The 18,948-nt window shown below is 47.5% G+C and overlaps 2 protein-coding genes across 2 annotated transcripts in view; both read left to right on the plus strand.

Moving 5' to 3' along the window:
- Positions 1–18,948, plus strand: part of LOC117650398 (alpha-1-macroglobulin-like) — a 104,873-nt gene that overhangs the window by 262 nt on the left and 85,663 nt on the right. The gene's annotated exons all lie outside the window — the stretch shown is intronic.
- Positions 785–14,064, plus strand: LOC117650400. Its single transcript, XM_034393818.1, has 6 exons — positions 785–924; positions 3,580–3,675; positions 5,598–5,756; positions 5,903–6,143; positions 9,601–9,821; positions 12,011–14,064. Exons 2-6 carry the CDS (start codon positions 3,601–3,603, stop codon positions 12,230–12,232), a joined length of 918 nt encoding a protein of 305 aa, XP_034249709.1. The 5' UTR covers positions 785–924; positions 3,580–3,600; the 3' UTR covers positions 12,233–14,064.

Genomic DNA, 18,948 nt, shown 5'->3' on the forward strand with positions numbered 1-18,948 from the left:
AATAAGAGCCGCCGCACACGGCCAGTACTATATTGGTCTTGCCGGCGTCGGGCTGGTCAGTGTTACGCTTGCCCCTTCTCCTGCCTCAGAGTTCCCCCTCCCCCAGACCGCCTTCTTCTTCGCATGCAGCCAGCTCTGCCTGCCTCGTTGCCACTCACTCCCCTCCCTCTTCTTTTTCACCTTCCTCCTGCTGTTTACTCTTCTTCGTCTTCTTTTTCCATCGGTTTTCCTTCTCCGTTCTCCGCCTCCCGCTCCCTACTCCGCCTCTCCGCCGCCGCGCCGCCTATCTCCACGTCCACAAAGTGCGCGTTGCCGCGTGAGTCATGCGCGCTGGGAAAACCCGTCTCCGTCTCCCAGAACATCCGAACCGTTCGCTAAAATTCGCAAATTTCGGGCGATAATGAAAGTGAGACGCCCCTTTACTTTTACCAGTGGTGTGTAGAAAACTTGCTTTATACGGTGAAATGTAACTCGGTCGCAAAGAAACTGAGCATGCGCCTGAAGGAAGAAATAGTGTCGAAAAAAACCAGTAGCGTGATTAATGAACGATTCTCTGGACGGTCCTCAACCTCGTCGCCGCGGAGGCAGGCCGACTGTGCGACTTGTGAGCCAAAGCAGCGTGGCAGCCGGCCCGCCTGCCGCAGGTCGTTGCCATGGCCTTGGCACCGCATGCGGAGAGGCCCCCACTACTCGCACGCAGTCCGCGCCTGCTAGGAGTGGGAGGCAGAGAGGGGGCCTCCCCGGCAGGTGCCGCGGACACGACTGATAGCTTTGGAAAGGAAGGCAGGCCCGCAAATAGTGATCCAGCTCGCCACCACGGCCACCGCGACATCGAGCCATGTGGATCGAAAGCGATTTGGAAGCCTGATTAAGGACGGTTACCCACTCGGGCGCACAGTATACACACATAGATTTTGTGTGCAGGTATAAAGTCTCACCAGGTTTTGCTGGGAAGGTTCCAAGTAGAATGTATCTGAGTATCACTGTCAGAAATTTTGTCGTAAATTAACGACAAAAATGTCGCTAATTTTGATAGCGACAGAAATCGTTCTGAAACTACTTCGTCGTAACTGAACGACAAAAAAATCATTTCTCTACGACAACGTCGTAATCGCGATTACATATTTAGAAATCTGAAATCCCCGAAAAGTTGATGAAAAGTTGCAATTTTGCTCGCTTATTTACGATTTGTGTCGTTCGTTTACGATTCATTACTCAAATTTACGAAAACATTCGTAAATGTACGACTGAAGTCATAACTGCACGACATATTCCTTAGAAAAACTACGATCGTTCGTAAACTAACGATTAAGTTGTTGGCTGAGCGATAGCGAAGCCTGTTACTCCAGTGGGGTTGAAAAGTTTTGTCTGTCTGTCGGTCTGTCTGTCTGTCGGTCTGTCTGTCCGCACTACTCCTCCTGAACGGCTCGGCCGATCTCGGTGAGATTTTGCACACTTTTTAAGTATGTCCTTGGCTCGGCACACGCGAAATTTCACCATCCTAGCTCAACTGGTTCAGTTTTTATAGGCGAAAAACACCTAAAAAACGGCGAAAAATAGAGAGTTCTGCAGATAGACCACTTCTGTCTTGGAGAAAGGGGGGGCTGGGGGGCGGAGCCCCCCCGCTACGACAAGTTAACAAGGTAGGTTTACGCCAGACCGCGTCTTGTCGTAACAGGCTTCGCGATGTCTCGCTGCCTGTTTCCCACGGGCGACCCACCTTCCCGCTACCTCCTACGGGAGGAAGGGTTATCTTCCTCTTATTTTTTTAAATTGTTAATTCTCCGCCCCCTACCCCCTACATTGTAAAATTCCTCTATATTACCCCTATAACACGATATTACCCTTTCCCTTTTTAACTTGTTTAAGCTGGGCTAACGCCCCAACCCCTTCTCCGTACAGAACTTTGGTTTTCAGCAGAAAGCTATTAGGTTTCCTTCGCAGGAATTTTAGGTTTATGTCCGTATAAAAACTGAACCCTTTAAACTAGGATTAATTTCGCGTGGTTTCCGGGGCATACCTTTTAAAACTCACCAGGGGGCCCCTTCAGGAGGGTAAAGGCGGCAAAAAGACCGAAACAGCCAGAAACCCAGATTAGCCTAGTCAAAACTGTGTCACCCCTCTTTGAGTAACATTCCTTGTTTCAGCCAAAAAGTGACCAAGGTCCCCATATTCTTTATTCGGTAATATATACTAACTCCTTACAGTAGGGTTGGGACCCCTCGTCCCAAGTTCCAAATCCACGACCGGCGTACCATTGGGCCCGCCGGGGGCAGCCTGCCGCCGGGAGGCCCAAGGTTGTCCCGGCGTGGATTTTTAGGAACAGGGGGCTCCCCGACCGCCTTTTTAGAGACAAGAAAAACGATCTTTCCCGTAAACTTTAACCCTTTTCAGGCTGGGGGGGGGTCCGCCCCCAAGCCTTTCTCCATTGAAAAGTGGTCTATCTGCAGTCTTTTGTTTTTGCCGTTTTTTGGTGTTTTTCCCCCTATAAAAACTGAACCCAGTCGAGCTAGGTGGTTTTACACTTTCGCGTTTTGCCGGCCGGCACACCTAAAATTTTCACCAGACCCGAGCCGTTCAGGGTTATAGGGGAAAAAACACCAAAAAACAGACGAAAAACTTTTCCCAAAACCCGACTTTGGGGAAAGGGGGTTGGCGGAGCCCCCCAGCCCCAAAAAAAATGACAAGGGTCAAGATCGTGTTATCTTTTAGATAAAACAACTCCATTTACAATGTAGGGGGGTCTGGGGGGAGCCCCCCAGCATCCAACAAGTTAAAAAATAACCGACAACGGACAAGCCATTGCCTGCCGCAGGCAGGCTAGCGCCGCAGGCCAAGGTAGGTACGCCAGGCGTGGATTGGAGGAACAGGCAGCGAGACATCGCGAAGCCTGTTACGACAAGACGCGGTCTGGCGTAAACCTACCTTGTAAATTTACGACTTAATTCGTTTCAAAACGGAACGTCTCCCTATCAAAATTAGCGACAAATATGTCGTAAATTTACGACTCAAGTCGTAAATTTACGACATTTTGTAAAACAATTATGTCGTTTAATTAAAAACGACATAATTGTTTTACAAAATGTCGTAAATTTACGATTTTTTTAACAGTGTAGACCTATCGAAAATCACAATAAAATGTTCCAGTCGGTCGACCCCCTTTTTCGAAGATACTGATCGGGCCAACTGCTGGAGGCGGGCTCGTAGATCCCCCCATTTCCTACCTCATTTAGTCATAATTTGTTCTATCACCTTAATGTTCATTAGAAGGGTATTTAATGTGCAGCTTTCTTCAAAAATCACACCTCCTTGAGTTGCATCTTGCAGTTCCGTTTTCCCCCTGTTTTTGATTCAAGAGTGTGTCTTTCCTTTGCCGAATATCTTCGTTTAGCTTTTAGCGAAAACTCTTCGGTAAATTGGGCCGAAATCTAAGGTAAACCCTTGGAGTATTATCCTTCTTGCGCGTCAAAATTCAGGCAATAGATGGAGTACAAACTAATTAACACCACGGGAAATGTGCCGATCATAAAAAAAAATATGACACAGATTTAAACAAACAATGTTTTTAATTTGTTCCAGGTCCCGATAAGTTGGAGTGCCATGTCGTCCCAATGTTCAGCGGCCGCCGGAACACGTGGCCAGGGCGACTCGCTGGCCCCGGGAGAAAGAGTGAAGGTACACCCACACTCGACTATGAACTGTAGCGCACTGTCAAGCCGTAATGCGTTAAGTCACCTGGGTGGATGTACGATTAAACCAAGCGTCCACCTACGTTTACAAGCAATGCATGAAAGATATGCATCCGGTCGTTATGGCCGGGGATAGAAAAGATAAAAGATACTAACATCGATTAGGCATAAGATGAGCTCTGTAGGACGACGAGTCCTTCCCTGACTCTGATGAGGACTCATCATAAGAGCACATATTTTCTCGCAGTCTTTGCCATGTTTTCTAAAACAAGAGATCGGCCTACAGGGCTCGCGTTATGCTCGATCAAAAGATGATCACATTTTGAATCTTTTGAGACCCCGGTCATAGTGATACCACATTTAGTTTCCGAGTAATCGGCCTAAAACTTCCACACTCTCAGCCTCGTATTGACATTTTATCACTTGCCAAAAACGTAACCACTTGCGTGCAAACGTAATACTTACAGTGCATCACTGGAAGAAAAACGTACGGAACGTGTCTGGTCAATTTTTTACGTGGACCGTCCGTACCTTTCAACCACGGAAGTTCTGTGCATGTTTTCCGTACCAGTCACAAAGAACCAGTACGGAAGGTCCGTGCACGCTAAAACTTTTCTCGAACCTTCGAAGGAATACCGCCAAAAATACGGCGTGAATCGCGACAGGGGTTTGCCGTCGAAGCACGGTGCGAGGCGCACGTCACGGCTGACATAACCAAGCTCTGAGTTGCATATCCGCTTTTAACCGGGACATCCTTGGACAATTTACACAACTGACCCCAAAATAAGATTCTACGCGAAATTTTACGTTGCCTTGCTAGTATATTTCGTGTCCTGTTACATAAAATCCCAATTATATTTGATTTGACGATGGAGCGTCGAACATGGACGGCAAGCCGTTCGGCGGAAGGCCGTCGAAGCACAACGGAGCCTCATGGGCCCGGGCACTCCCACCGAGCTTCGGCGGACCTTCATCGGCCGCGTCATCAGCTTTCGGCGGCGTTCGGCGGGTGATTCCACCGAACTTAGACGCGGCGCGACAGTAGTCCGCCGAAGAAGGCTATTTACGCCGAATTTTCGGCGGGGCTTTTCGAAAAAAGTTTTAGCGTGTGCCTTTTCCGAACACCATTTTCCGTACCAAACCACGGAAGTTTTCGTTGTGATCCCACATGAACTGTGTCCCGCTTAAACCGTTTTCCCGCTTAAGCTGTTGCTTAATGTAATTTCCAAATAAAGCGAAACACCGGAAAATTCACCCGCGTCAACCGTTTTCCCGCCTAAACCGTCGCGATCATGTGCAATTCGACCGACACGGTTTACTCTACAAATCGAAGAGTGTACATGGTATGCTCTAACTAGCGCATGCCTGCCAAGCATGCAATTACTAGCGCATACATGCCATGTACACGCTTCCTGATGCAGACAACTCCCTATCCCTTATGCACTAGATGTATGCTTCAGTTAGCGTGTACATGGCATGTATGCACTAGTTAGTGCATGCCTGGCAGGCATGCGCTAGCTAGAGCGTGCTTGCAGGCATGCTCCAGTTAGAGCATACCATGTACACTCTTCGATTTGTAGAGTAGAAGGGATGCACTGAAGCATTTTCACTTTTGCTTTGCACGATTTTGTTTATAACATAGGGTATTTGGTCCATTAAACCTGACGTTTTCTCATTTGCAACGTTCTTTTTAATTTCTACATGATCTATTGACAATTCTGTCTTAAATCGATCAGAATTGTGCATAGTTATAGAGAAAATAGGACACAATACGTCTGCTCAACAAACTTAATAAGGAAGAGACAAAAATTCCATAGGGTCTGAGTGTGCATTTTGGTTGCTCAGACCCCCAACGACATTGTCTAAAGTCATGCTTGTGTTTCTCTGAGCGCTGTCACTGCATTGTAGGTGAACGTCACTGTCATGGGGACGCGCCTTTTCACGAACCTCGGTTTCGAGCTGACGTGTCCAACTGACAGCAGAAAGAGTTCCTCCATCATGATTTGGCGACTGTCGCCCACCGACAAGACAATCCGCTGGAGCGCCTTCTGGGACGGCAACGCACCGGTGAGCATTGAAACCGTACTTTACGGTAAAAAACGGAACCTGGTTTTCGAAGAAAGTCTCCAGGAACCGTTTTTACCGTGTATATTAACTCCTAACAACGGACGTTGCTTCGAGGCTGCCAGACTTGACTTCGATCTCCGCTCCAGCCGAGCGACCCCAACCTGCCGAGCGAGGATGGCGGTGGGCCTTACCCGGAGCAGGAGTTCCCCGGCGGCGAGCACACGTTCGTGGTGGAGCGGCGGCCGGCCGCTGGAGGCGTGCCGGACCACATAGCAGTGTGGCTGCAGGAGCGGCCCGACCGCGTGGCCAGGGTGCGCGTGCAGGAGGGCTGCGACCGCCTCAGGACCACCACCTTCATCGGCTCCATCTCCCCGAAGTTCTACAACTGTGAGTACACTGCGAGAAAAAAGTACGGAAAAATTACGGAACATGTCTGGTCAATAATTTGCCCGGACTGTCTGTACCTGACCTACTACGGAACTTCTACAGGGTGAGTTTTTTCGATGTGTCAATTATTTGTAGAAAGCTTAGGCACCCCTAGCGGATCATTTTTCGCCAGTGAACTAGTGGGCGCAAACGTCTAGTTACTGAGATAAGAAGTGTTTTGTAATTTAACTTCGCGCCCACGAGGTAGGCTCCCGTCACCACTGAGGGTGGCGGGACCTCACGAGTGGGTGTCATGGGACTCGCAGTACTCGAGGGAGTGCCACTGACTTCACGGAGAAACCGTGGAGTCCTGCCACCCTCGCGAAGACAGCCGCGAGATCCACTGTTACGCAGGCCACCACGACAGCCACTTGAGACCCTCGGCAACCCCTCTGAAATGACTATTGAAAGGTCCGCCACACCCCTGCGACCTTCGTTGCATCCCCGCAAGACCCACGACATCCTGTCGTGAGGTCTTGTGACCCTCAGTGACAGCAGGTGGCTAGCTGGCAGGTGCGAATGCCCATTTCTAAATATCAATTATCTCCGTACCTAGACGTTTGCGCCCACCAGTTCATTGGTGAAAAAAGATCCTCTCGGGGTGCTCAAGCTACCTCCAAATTATTGACACATTGAAAAAACTCACCCTGTGATTACGTTCAGTTCTTATGGGACAAGTACGGACATTCCGTAAGGGAAGGTGGGGTACCATGTGACACGGCCACTATGTGACTTTGGCTTTTTCTCCCAAACGGCTTGCTATCCAACAGCGGTAAGAAGACTCAAAGGAAGGTATCATGAAGGAGAATCGACGTGCAATAGGTCGTGACTCTCCTTCGAAAAATACGGGAATGGTAGCGATCAGAATTGGAAACCGTCTTAAAATAGGTCATTGGAAACTTTTTCTATTTCCCGCCGCGTCCGCTTTTCACCTTTAAAATACATTTGAAGGACATATGCTCTGCAAGATGTTCTTTTTTGATGTTTTAGGCGCAAAATAAGCTTTGGCTCGATTCTCTACGGCATAAACTTTGAGCGTTATTGCTGTTTCCCCTTAAACTGTTGATCTGGGCACCATGTGACACTACTGTCATTCGCTATGGGATTCCACGATTCACCCGGTTGAATGTGTTCAGCTCATGACATTTGTACACTAATAACTAAAACCTTCATTGCTCGGGAACCAAAGATGATAAATTGATGAACTCAACGGAAATAAAAAGCTGGAAGACTTCTTCATTCATTCTTTGAGTATAGGTACGCTGAATAGGATTCAAACCCTGACAAAAGGCCACTGTTACATGGTACACTAAGGCTGTCACATAGTGTACTACGTGCACGGTTAGCGCGACTCCTTGAAAAACAAGGACGGTTTTTGAAAAACAAGGGAATATGGAACACTTCAAGGAAGTTCCTTGGAAGTGTGCTCCCATTCCAAGGAGGCTCCCTTGTTTTCCAAGGCCAGTTCCTTGTTTTCTTGGACTCCAGACAAATTCCAAGGGCCCGCCTTGTTTTTGGGGTGCACTTCCAAGGATACGCCTTGGTTGGTCTTTGCCGATTCAAGGAACCGCCTTGTTTGTCCGCAAACGCTCGAGTTACGTCGTCGAGCACGTCATGAGGTCCCCGATGACGTCCCCCTGGGGTTCACCATGACGACCCCCATGTTTCACTGTGCCGTTGAGGCGGCCGGGTCTCACAGTGGCCAACGCCGAAGTCCGTTTTCTTCTACGTCCAGTACTTTCGGAGATACGAGGACGTACCACGAGGCCGCCGTCCAGGCGGAGGAGGAAGTGGTGATTTTTTCGAGGCCAAAGTAGCTCTGGCCACGAGCCTATTTGGTGTCCGGGACTTTTGACTTCGGAATCGGGTTAGGGGGGGTGCCGGCCCACCTCGAAACCAAATTTGGTCAAATTCCGGCCAGCCGTTTGTCCAGGATGGCGTCAAACAGCTGAATTTTGGACTTCTTTTGCTGATTGGATGATGTTTGACGCCATCCGGGCAAACGGCTGGCCGGAATTTGACCAAATTTGGTTTCGAGGTGGGCCGGCACCCCCCTAATCCGATTCCGAAGTCAAAGCCCCGGACACCAAATAGGTCGTGGCCAGAGCTACTTTGGCCTCGAAAAAATCACCACTTCCTCCTCCGCCTGGACGGCGGCCTCGTGGTACGTCCTCGTATCTCCGAAAGTACTGGACGTAGAAGAAAACGGACTTCGGCGTTGGCCACTGTGAGACCCGGCCGCCTCAACGGCACAGTGAAACATGGGGGTCGTCATGGTGAACCCCAGGGGGACGTCATCGGGGACCTCATGACGTGCTCGACGACGTAACTCGAGCGTTTGCGGACAACAGGCGGTTCCTTGAATCGGCAAGACCACCCAAGGCGTATCCTTGGAAGTGCACCCAAAAACAAGGCGGGCCCTTGGAATTTGTCTGGAGTCCAAGAAAACAAGGAACTGGCCTTGGAAAACAAGGGAGCCTCCTTGGAATGGGAGCACACTTCCAAGGAACTTCCTTGAAGTGTTCCATATTTCCTTGTTTTTCAAAAACCGTCCTTGTTTTTCAAGGAGTCGCGCTAACCGTGTGGGGTACGAAGTGACACTTTGACTTGGCCCATTCAACTCGGGATAACTCAGCAACCAAAACAGATAAATTAGAGATCTCAACAGAAATTTTAAGTTGAAGATTCATTTTGTTCACATGACTACTTAAGGATGGAATGTGATTGGTAGTATTGGGTTGACGGGCACTTAACAAAAACCGTCACATGGTACCCCACCTTCCCTTACTTCCGTACTAAATTCATCTTTCCATTTTCCGAACTAGTACGGATTTTTTACAGTGTACCGCAGTGGTCTTTTTTCTTTTGTGAGGGGGCGAGGCGCTTCCTGGGAGATTCCTTAAACGCATCACACACTGTTAATGTCTTACGGTGAAAGGCTGCACCAACATACTATAGTGGAAATTTTGACCATAATACCAACGAAATTCGTCAAAATGTCTATTACGTGCAGTGAATTCTCAATGGTATGTTACCACGTCAGCTGCACCACCATAATATGGAACATTTTCACTATCACGGGCTCCGTTACCGCGCCTTAAGTACCGTAGAACAGGGTGATTCCAGACACGCGGTAAATTCGGGTTGAAATGCCAAAATTCTACGGGTTACCTTTTCATCTACACAACACTCTTGAAGTCGTAGAGAGACAGAAGATTCTCCATGTGTTGTGATCAAAATTATCCAATTAAGGGTAGCTGACTGTATAATACTTGGCTTTGAACATCCCCTGTACATCATACGGATATTTTGACGAATTTCCTTCGTGTTATGGAGAATCACCACCATGATGTTCGTGCAGCCTTCCAACGTTCACATTGAGCGTAGCCCTGAAGCATTGTGTCACTTTTTTTTCCAGCGGGCGGGGTCTGCGGGCACCAGGGCATGGTGCTGCCCTCCGGCAGCAAGGTGCGCGTCGGCGTGGACGTGCAGAGGACCGACCTGGGCTTCCAGCTGGTGATGCGGCGCCCCCAGGACGCCGTCGAGGCGAGCAGCGCGGTCGCGGTGACGGGCATCGCGGATGACCGCCGCGCGTGGGGCTCGTTGGCCAGGGGGCCGGACGGCCAAGTCGTCAGCAGCGTAAGTTGGCTCGAGGCGTTCGTACACGGTAAAAACGGTTTCTGGTTTTCCCAGGAGCTTCCTGGAAATCGCCTATGTCTCAACCATAGGCTTCCTGGGAAAACCAGGTTCCGTTTTTGCCGTGTAGCGTTGGGCCAACCGTCGGCGTCATCAATGGCGAGAAGCTTTGGAAAATTCTGTTAACCTTTTTGCGAAGATTCTCCGTAGCCCTTATTCTCCGTGGGACCGTGCAGTCTTCTCGGTAGGACCAAACAGTCTTCTGGAGGACTTTTGAGCCCTGCGGAGAACACTGTACGGTCGTCCGGAGGATACTGTGAAGTCCTGCGGCGGAGAATACAGGGTGAGTTTTTTCGATGTGTCAATAATTTGTACAAAGCTTTGGCACCCCAAGCGGATCATTTTTCGCCACTGAAGTAGTGGGCGCAAACGTCTAGTTACTGAGATAATAAGTGTTTTGTAATTTACGTTCGCGCCCACGAGGTAGGCTCCCGCCACCACTGAGGGTGGCGGGACCTCACGAGTGGGTGTCATGGGACTCGCAGTACTCGAGGGAGTGCCACTGACCTCACGGGGAAAACGTGGAGTCGAGTCCTGCCACCCTCGCGAAGACAGCCGCGAGATCCACTGTTACGCAGGCCACCACGACAGCCACTTGAGACCCTCGGCAACCCCTCTGAAATGACTATTGAAAGGTGCGCCGCACCCCTGCGACCTTCGAAACATCCCCGCTAGACCCACGACATCCTCTCGTGAGGTCTTGTGACCCCCAGTGACAGCAGGTGCGTATCTGGCAGGTGCGAATGCCCATTCCCTAATATCAATTATCTCCGTAGACATTTGCGCCCACTAGTTCATTGGTGAAAAAAGATCCTCTCGGGGTACCCAAGCTACCTCCAAATTATTGACACCACTGCGAGAAAAGATCACGGTAAATCCTGTACTGATTACTCCAGACGTCACCGTACTTTTTTTTAACAGGCAAAACCGTCGTTTTTTTACAGGCAATACCGTACTTTTTTTACAGGCAACACCGTACTTTTTTACAAGGAATCCCGTCCTTTTTTACCCGGCAATCCCGTTCTTTTAATACCTATCAAAAACGGCTATAATTTATGTTAGTCGGTCGACCCTCGTTTTTCAAGATTCTGATGTACATAACTTGCGAAGTCGGACTCCTGGACCCCCCTTCCGACCACTCCTTGGAAAGGTCTTGACGAGACCTATCGAAAGGTGCAATAAAAATTTTCAGTCGGTCGACCCCCTTTTTTCAAGATCCTGATGTGGACAATTCTTGGGAGCGGCCTTTGATGGGACCAGATCTGGTCCTTCCTACGGCATGCACTGTACGAAAGAACGGTAACTACTGATAAAAAAAAACTACGACACATTTTGTATAACAAGTAGGGAAAATACTGTAGACTGTACGGTGGATACTGGTTTTTGAAGTACGGTAAAGTTTGGCAAAAAAAATATCCAGGATTTACCGTCATTTTTTCTCAGAGTGACATTGAAGAACCTGACCCCGTATTGTAAGGTCATACGGAGAATATTGGCAAGAGGGCTACGGGAAATCATCACAAACTGTTCACAGAATTTTCCTGATCTTTATGACGTGTAGCATCAGTGAAAACCACTTTTTTTAATGTTGTAACGTGGCGAAATCGTTTCACGTTCTTTGAATGAGTTTATGACGACGAATGCGTCGTAGCGTTTCTCCCTTTTTTTTGTTAATCTATTGCATGGTGGCTTCATAACATCCTTGCGAAGTATTCTTTGGCATTTTATTACGAACTCCCAAAATTTCCGCATTGTGGGTTATTACTTAGTAACTTGAACGGAAAATGCTTTGCAACGTTCTGGACTTCACAACTCACAAACTTTTTCTTTTGCGATGCGAGAGTGTTCGTAATGAAAGCCGGAGAATACTTGTACTGTGAAATATTTTCCCAAGCTTTGCAAGATTTCGACAGCACTCTTGGAAGCTACGTAGCATTTGATTCATAACCACAAAAAAATGAAGGCATTGTAGAATTGCTTCCATCATGAAGAAATGCTTCGTATGACGAAGGATTTTGCTTTGTATAAGACGAAGCATTTCTTCGAAAGATTTTACAATGCTTTCATTTTCTTCTTTTTACGAAGTGATTCTTTGTAGAGTTTTTCCTGTGAGGGCGCCCTCTCCTCTGCAGGCGCACCTGCCCAGTTACCGAGACCCCCTCGGCCAGCCGCAGTTGACGCCCCGCCTGCCGGACGGCGAGCACGTGTTCGTGGTGGAGCGCCGGCCGGCCGAGATGGCCGTGTGGCTCGAGGCGCGCCCCAACTTCGTGGTCAGGGCGCCCGTGCTGCAGGGCGAGCCGCTCCACCTCGAGCTGCACGCCGCCCTCAACCGCGTGCTGTACGACAAGGCGTGACCAGAGCCACGGCCGGCGCGGCGGGTGGAACTGGGGGAGTGTTCCCCGCAGTTCGTGATAGTGGTCCGAAAGGAACGAAAGTTCTCAGCCATCGTCAGGGTGGTTCCAGAAGTAAATTTGATCCGCTATTGTATCTTGTGAGCGGAAACATGGTCCGAATATAAAATTACATATCCCGTGCATAGACGAAACTGCGTATTTATTTTTAAGGTGGGTGTACGCCAGACCTATGATGTTTGATTCGATCTCATGATCGTCGCCAATATGATGTTTGATTCGATCTCATGATCGTCGCCAATATGATGTTTGATTCGATCTCATGATCGTCGCCAATATGATGTTTGATTCGATCTCATGATCGTCGCCAATATGATGTTTGATTCGATCTCATGATCGTCGCCAATATGATGTTTGATTCGATCTCATGATCGTCGCCAATATGATGTTTGATTCGATCTCATGATCGTCGCCAATATGATGTTTGGTCTCTCATCCTTGTAGCCAAGTGGAATGTACATGGCACCAGCATAGCCATAGTACGGAAAGTCAAATGTGGACCTGGGGTGCCTTGTCCAACTGACACAGTTGATCGACATGAAGAGAAACATAAGCACTCTTTCAGTATTTTCACAGAGTATGCCGCCAAGTCCAGCTCTCACAAATCGAATGACTGCTCGGACATTTGATGCAGCTATCGGTTTGTACCCTCTCCGGCTCACACGTATGAGGTTGCCATACGTGCCGTCGGGATCCCTCTTCAGTTCATGAAAGGCTTCCTGCATCAACTTTGAGCATTTGTGGTTGCCCCACATGGTAGTTGTGTTGTACTCAAACAGTTTGATATGAGGAATGGTGACGAACCGCATGGAAGGATCGTATCTTTCTATATCCTTGTCGCCATACAGGCCAGAAATGGAATCATCTTTCCAACTTGACCTCAACACCCCCGTCGCCAGATCGACCATGTTCTCTCGATACTTAGCTATCACGGCGACGGTGGTGTTGATATCATCATCTTCGGGATCTTCTCGCAAGGGCACGGTCCCCGAACCCAGTTCCAGCATCATGTTGTTGTACAGCACCGAGACTTTTATAACTGCCCCCGATTGCAGTCTGGATTCCGGGGGTATTTGGTTGAAATCAATCTGGTTGAAAATGTAATCCACCAAATCTGGCTTTACAAAATTGATGTCAATCGTTCTCTCAATTGGTGTAATTAGGAATAATAATGGACTGCTGTCCCGTCTGTCCCTGTTGGCTTGTGCCGGCACCGTCTGATTCAGATGTAGTCTGGCGTTGCCGCTGATCATTGTTGACATCTCCGTCTTCTGTCTGGTCGACCTCCATGTCCTCTTCCTTGATTGGCAATCTGGAACCTAAAAGTTTGTCATCTTTCTGGTGTAAAACTATTCTGAGATCGTCATCATCATCATCCTCTTGCAGATTTTCTACAGTAGTTGTATCCTTTGTTCTATTGACAAACATTCCTTCTTCGTCCGTTGATGATTCATCATTATCTCCAGGTGGATTACCGAAACATGTTGTACTAGCTCCAATGATTTTCTGCACTGTATTTGGCGAATATACTTCTGCATCTGATACTCGTCGCCAAAATGATGTTTGATTCGATCTCATGATCGTCGCCAATATGATGTTTGATTCGATCTCATCCTCGTCGTCAATATGATGTTTGATTCGATCTCATCCTCGTCGCCAATACAAGGTAGGTGTACGCCAGACCGTGTCTGGTCGTAACAGGCTTCGCGATGCTGCGCCAGTTTCGACCATCCACGCCTGGTGTATTCACCTCACTGGTAAAACTAAAGCGTAATATTACCCACTGTTTTCAAGCGTAATCAGTTTACGCTTGAAATCAAGCGTAACAGGCTCATCCGCCAAGATTTCCCCCATCTAAATGCATGGGGGAATTTCTAGCCTATGCTTGATTTCAAGCGTAACGTCTTCAAGCATAACTCTATGCTTGACTCAAGCATAGAGTTACGCTTTAGTTTTACCAGTGCTACCTTGGCCTGCGGCGCTAACCTGCCTCCGGCAGGCTGCTTCCCTAGGCAGGCCGTAGAGATGGGCGTGATCCCCTCCAAAAATAGTATTTGGTCATCAAAATCTACACCAATGGGATTTAACTTTCGATCGGTGGCCCGAACGGGTTCTATTTTCGTCATCAGCAGCCTCAAAAACATATGAAACGATATGAAACTTGACAAAAAGTTGAAAGTACCAAAAAAGTTGTCCTTTTTCTGTCGTTTTTGAAGTGTTTTTTGGCTGATATGACCGAATGGATTGAGATAGAAAGCTGCATTTTGGTGTGTGGCGAGCCAAGGACATACCTAATGACCCTGCAAAATCTCAGCCAGATCGGCCAAGCCGTTCAGGAGGAGTAGTGCACACACACACGCACGCAGACAGACAGACAGACAAAACTTTTCAACCCCACAGGAGTAACGGGCTTCGCTATCGTTCAGCCAAAAAGTAACCTACGTATTCGATTGATATTTTATTTGTGGCTCAAAATTATATCAAAGAAAAGAAAAATCAGTATGGGAGGGTGAGGTACCGATGGCAAGACGGAGCGCCAGTGCTCTTCATTTTTCTGCGACCTCGTCTCACTCCTGCCACGATTCCGCCTCTCTGGATTGAGCCTCGAGCACGGGATTTGAAAATTTCTCAACAGGACACATGTGGCTATGGTCTGAACCACGGGCATGCAAAAAGAATGATTTTGAATTTGTTTTTTCAAAAGGCAAAAATAGAAACAAATTTTTTAACCAAATTTTTTGCGCTTTCATGGCTGCAGCTCACGTCCTATTTATTGGATGATCATTTCCGAGGTTCAGACCATAGACACAAAATTTTTGTTTCGTCAATTGATAGTGATCGATGTGGTAAGGCACCATGTCAAACCGTTTTGCCCGGCGACGCATAGTTTCGGCGTCGCGACGCCCCAAAGTTCGAAATTTTGGCGGTGTTTGACATTTTCCAGACCGCACGACGGAGAAATCAAGGGTCGCAGCGTCTTGAAACTTTGCACACTTGTTGGCAGGGACTGTATGCAGGGGATCGTCTACTCCAATTTGGGCTCTAACGTCTAGGAACGTAACTGGAACGCCTTAAAGATAAGTGATTTTCAGGAAGCTCCGGAGCGGAATCTAATGAAAGGGCGAAAAAATGGACTTTCACATCCCCTAGGCCATGCCTTTCTCTTCACGGGCAAATTTTTTCCATTTCTCTCGGAGGTGTGGTACTCGCGTAGCGTGGTCTAGAAATGTCTCTCTTGTAAACTGCGTTTGGGCAGCCCCTGGCAACTCCCATGCCCGGGCTGTCCACACGCTCGCCGCGCTTTTCCGAGCGCCGGAGCGCTGGCGACGCCGTTCCGCGACATTTTAAATCGCAGAAAATATTGAATATCAACTATTAGAAACATATAATGATCTCTAGGCGATGTAAAATTTCACGCAGAATCGTTTTCTGTACTCAGTTCGCCAATATTATGAACGGATGTGGAAATAACTGCGAAATGAGCAGTTCTCGCGAAATGTGATAATTTCGTGTCCTCTCTCTGGTTCTTCCAACCTGAAGTCGATTTGAACCAGGTCTTTTCCGACCTTAATGTTTTTTGACCTTGCGGACAAGGTACAATTCTTATCAGGATGAAATTTTGCCTCCTTCCACCATTAAATTGCAAGTTTTACCCCAGAATGTAATTTCCGTGGACACTTTTTGATGTCCTACGCTCCAGATTTGGGGCTTCGCGCCTCTACTACAGCCCAAGGGAGTATGAGAAATCACTTTCGCGAAGTGCATTTTGTTTTACGCAAGTGAGGCTACGTTTTGACGTGTAGAACGTATCTCTCGGATAAAATTTGCAGACACAAGATGACTCCGAAAATTGTCCTCCACAACTAAAATTCGAAAAGCCTAAAATCGGTTTTTTTTTTTGGACGGTTTTTCTACCTTATGTGCGATCGTTCTGAAACTTTTCTCATATTGTTGGTGCATTCGTTCTACACAATTTGCAAAGTGGCGGAGTAATGTGGCACCATTAGAACGGAAAATATAAACTTAAATAAGTTTCAAAGCGGCGAAAAAATTGGCCTAGCAAGCAATAAGTGTAATTTCCGTTCCACCCATTGCTAGCAGACCATTCAAAATTTTGAATGCGAACCAATCCTTGTGTGTTTGCCTTGTGGACAAGTTGTTCCAGGAAAATTTTGGTTCCGGTGGCACTTGTGGTTTGGCTTGTAAACCCTATTTCATGCAATAATGTAATTTCCGTGGACTGTAATTTCCGTGGACAAAATGGAGTTTTCGTTGCGTTTCACGTGATTTTCGCCTCGTAAGGGGCCTCAGCTCTAAAGTATGTCGATATTTTTCGTTTTAAACCTCTCTTATGGAGGGAATGCCATTCTTATGGCCTAACCCAAGAAAGCATGCACACTGCTAATCCAAGTGTGGACCAAGTCCACGCTAAATAGCGTGGACCACGGTGGTCCACGCTAGGAAACGTGGACCACGAATGGTCCACGCTAGGAAGCGTGGACCACGGATGGTCCACACTTGGAAGTGTGATTGGCCTATGAGAAGTTCAACGCTGTGAAGCGTGGACCACAGCTCGGTCCACGTTTTTTAGCGTGGACCACGGCTTGGTCCACGCTTCATAGCGTGGATCATTCGTGGTCCACGTTTCCTAGCGTGGACCATTCGTGGTCCACGTTTCCTAGCGTGGACCACCGTGGTCCACGCTATTTAGCGTGGACTTGGTCCACACTTGGATTAGCAGTGCACTGAATATAGGTCACTGGCAGGGTGTAATAACATAACATTATCATTATAGTTAGCGTTAAGTTATTTGTTAAAAGTTATAACTAGTAACCTTTAAGTGTTTGCTCGTCCTTTAACGTTATTCACTTCACTCATAAATTTTACGTTAATTTTTATCTGGTTATTTTTTATACCGAATTTAAGTTTATCAAATTACTTTTCGGTAAAAGAATAACGGTAATCCAGTTTCAGAGCAATTTATGTTAAAAGAAGAGTCGCTCTCACTCAGCCGAATTCTCACTGGGCCGAATCCCCACTGGGCCGAAATGCCACTGGGCCGAATTGTCACAGAGCCGAATATGATCATGCTTGTGCTCTAGCCACGTGTCACTCGGCCGAAATCCCACAGAACCGAATTCTCACTTGGCCGAATGTGCAGACCATCTTCAAATGTGAGCGTTTCGTGTCACTCCGCCGAATGCTCACGGAGCCGAAATCCCACTTGGCCGAAAGCAAGCGAAAAAAAAAGTCGATCCCATTCAGCCGAAATCCCACTCAGCCGAATGCTGCAGATGGAGAGCCGATGAGTAGCACTAGTTCAAAGGCTCACTCGTATGGTTGTCTAACAGAGCCGAAAGTTACACAGCTGGCGTTGAGCAGTACCTAAAACTAATGGGTTGCCACCCATCCTAACCTAACCTAACGGGCTCGCGGTAGATCTTACGCTACTCGCGACAGATCTTACTCTACTCGCGACAGATCTTACGCTTCTCGCGACAGATCTTACGCTACTCGCGACAGATCTTAGGCTACTCGCGACAGATCTTAGGCTACTCGCGACAGATCTTAGACTACTCGCGACAGATCTTACGCTACCGTGCGAGTTCTTACGCTACCCGCGACAGATCTGACGTTATTCGCAGAAGGGTTTCGGCTGAATGTGAATTCGGCCCAGTGAGACACAATGCACAAACATCACCAAGCTTATAATTTCGGCCCTGTGGGAATTCGGCTGAGTGAGAATTCGGCTCAATGAGATCGCAGTCTTCTTTTACTCGTTTTCGGCGCAGTGGCATTTCGACGAAGTGAGATTTCGGCTCAGTGGAACAGTAAATGAATTAGTATTGTCGTGTCGGAGTTTCGGCTCAGTGGCATTTCGGCTTAGTGACATTTCGGCTCTGTGGGCATTCGGCTACTTGAGATTTCGGCTGAGTGAGGTTCTCCCTAAAAGAAGAGTTAGGGGTTTTTATTTGTAGCATTTTATTGTTTATTTTTAATCTTATGATATCGTGTCACAACGTTAATTAGTTGTAACTATTGATAGATGTACCAATATTAAATGTTAGGAACCATAACGATTATTAACGTTAATTCAGTGGAAGCCATTTCCCGTGCCGGCCGTGCCTCGCGACATGAGACGGGGGGTTTTATTGTGCCTAGGACCTACCTAGGACCCATGCAGGACCTAGTCAGACACACTGTTGTTGTGTACCTGACAAGCACAGTGTTCAGAACAGCGTGCCATGCACAATTGCGTTTGCAAAGTGCGGGGTGGCAATTACATTCTCGATTGTAACTGTAGCAATTAACGTTATTTGCGTGCCACGAAATCCACGAATGATTTTAGTTAAAATAATTAACGTTATTTGCTAACCTCGAATTTTGTGTTAAAGTCCACAATTGTTATGTGCACATTAACGTTATAAAATATTAACGTTATTTCTTCATAACTGTTATAAACCTTAACAACAATGTTTTACGACGTAGTTTTTTCGGTATAACCTATTATCGATAATTCAATAACGTTAATGGCCGCCCTAAAGAATTAACGTTAATAAACTCAACATATTATAGTTGTGATACTAACATTAACTAACAAAATAAAAGTCATAGTAATAACGTTAATTCCTTAGTTAACGTTAAGGTAATGATAATGT

Source organism: Thrips palmi, unplaced genomic scaffold (genome assembly GCF_012932325.1).
Source record: "Thrips palmi isolate BJ-2018 unplaced genomic scaffold, TpBJ-2018v1 HiC_scaffold_5, whole genome shotgun sequence".
Classification (NCBI taxonomy): domain Eukaryota; kingdom Metazoa; phylum Arthropoda; class Insecta; order Thysanoptera; family Thripidae; genus Thrips; species Thrips palmi.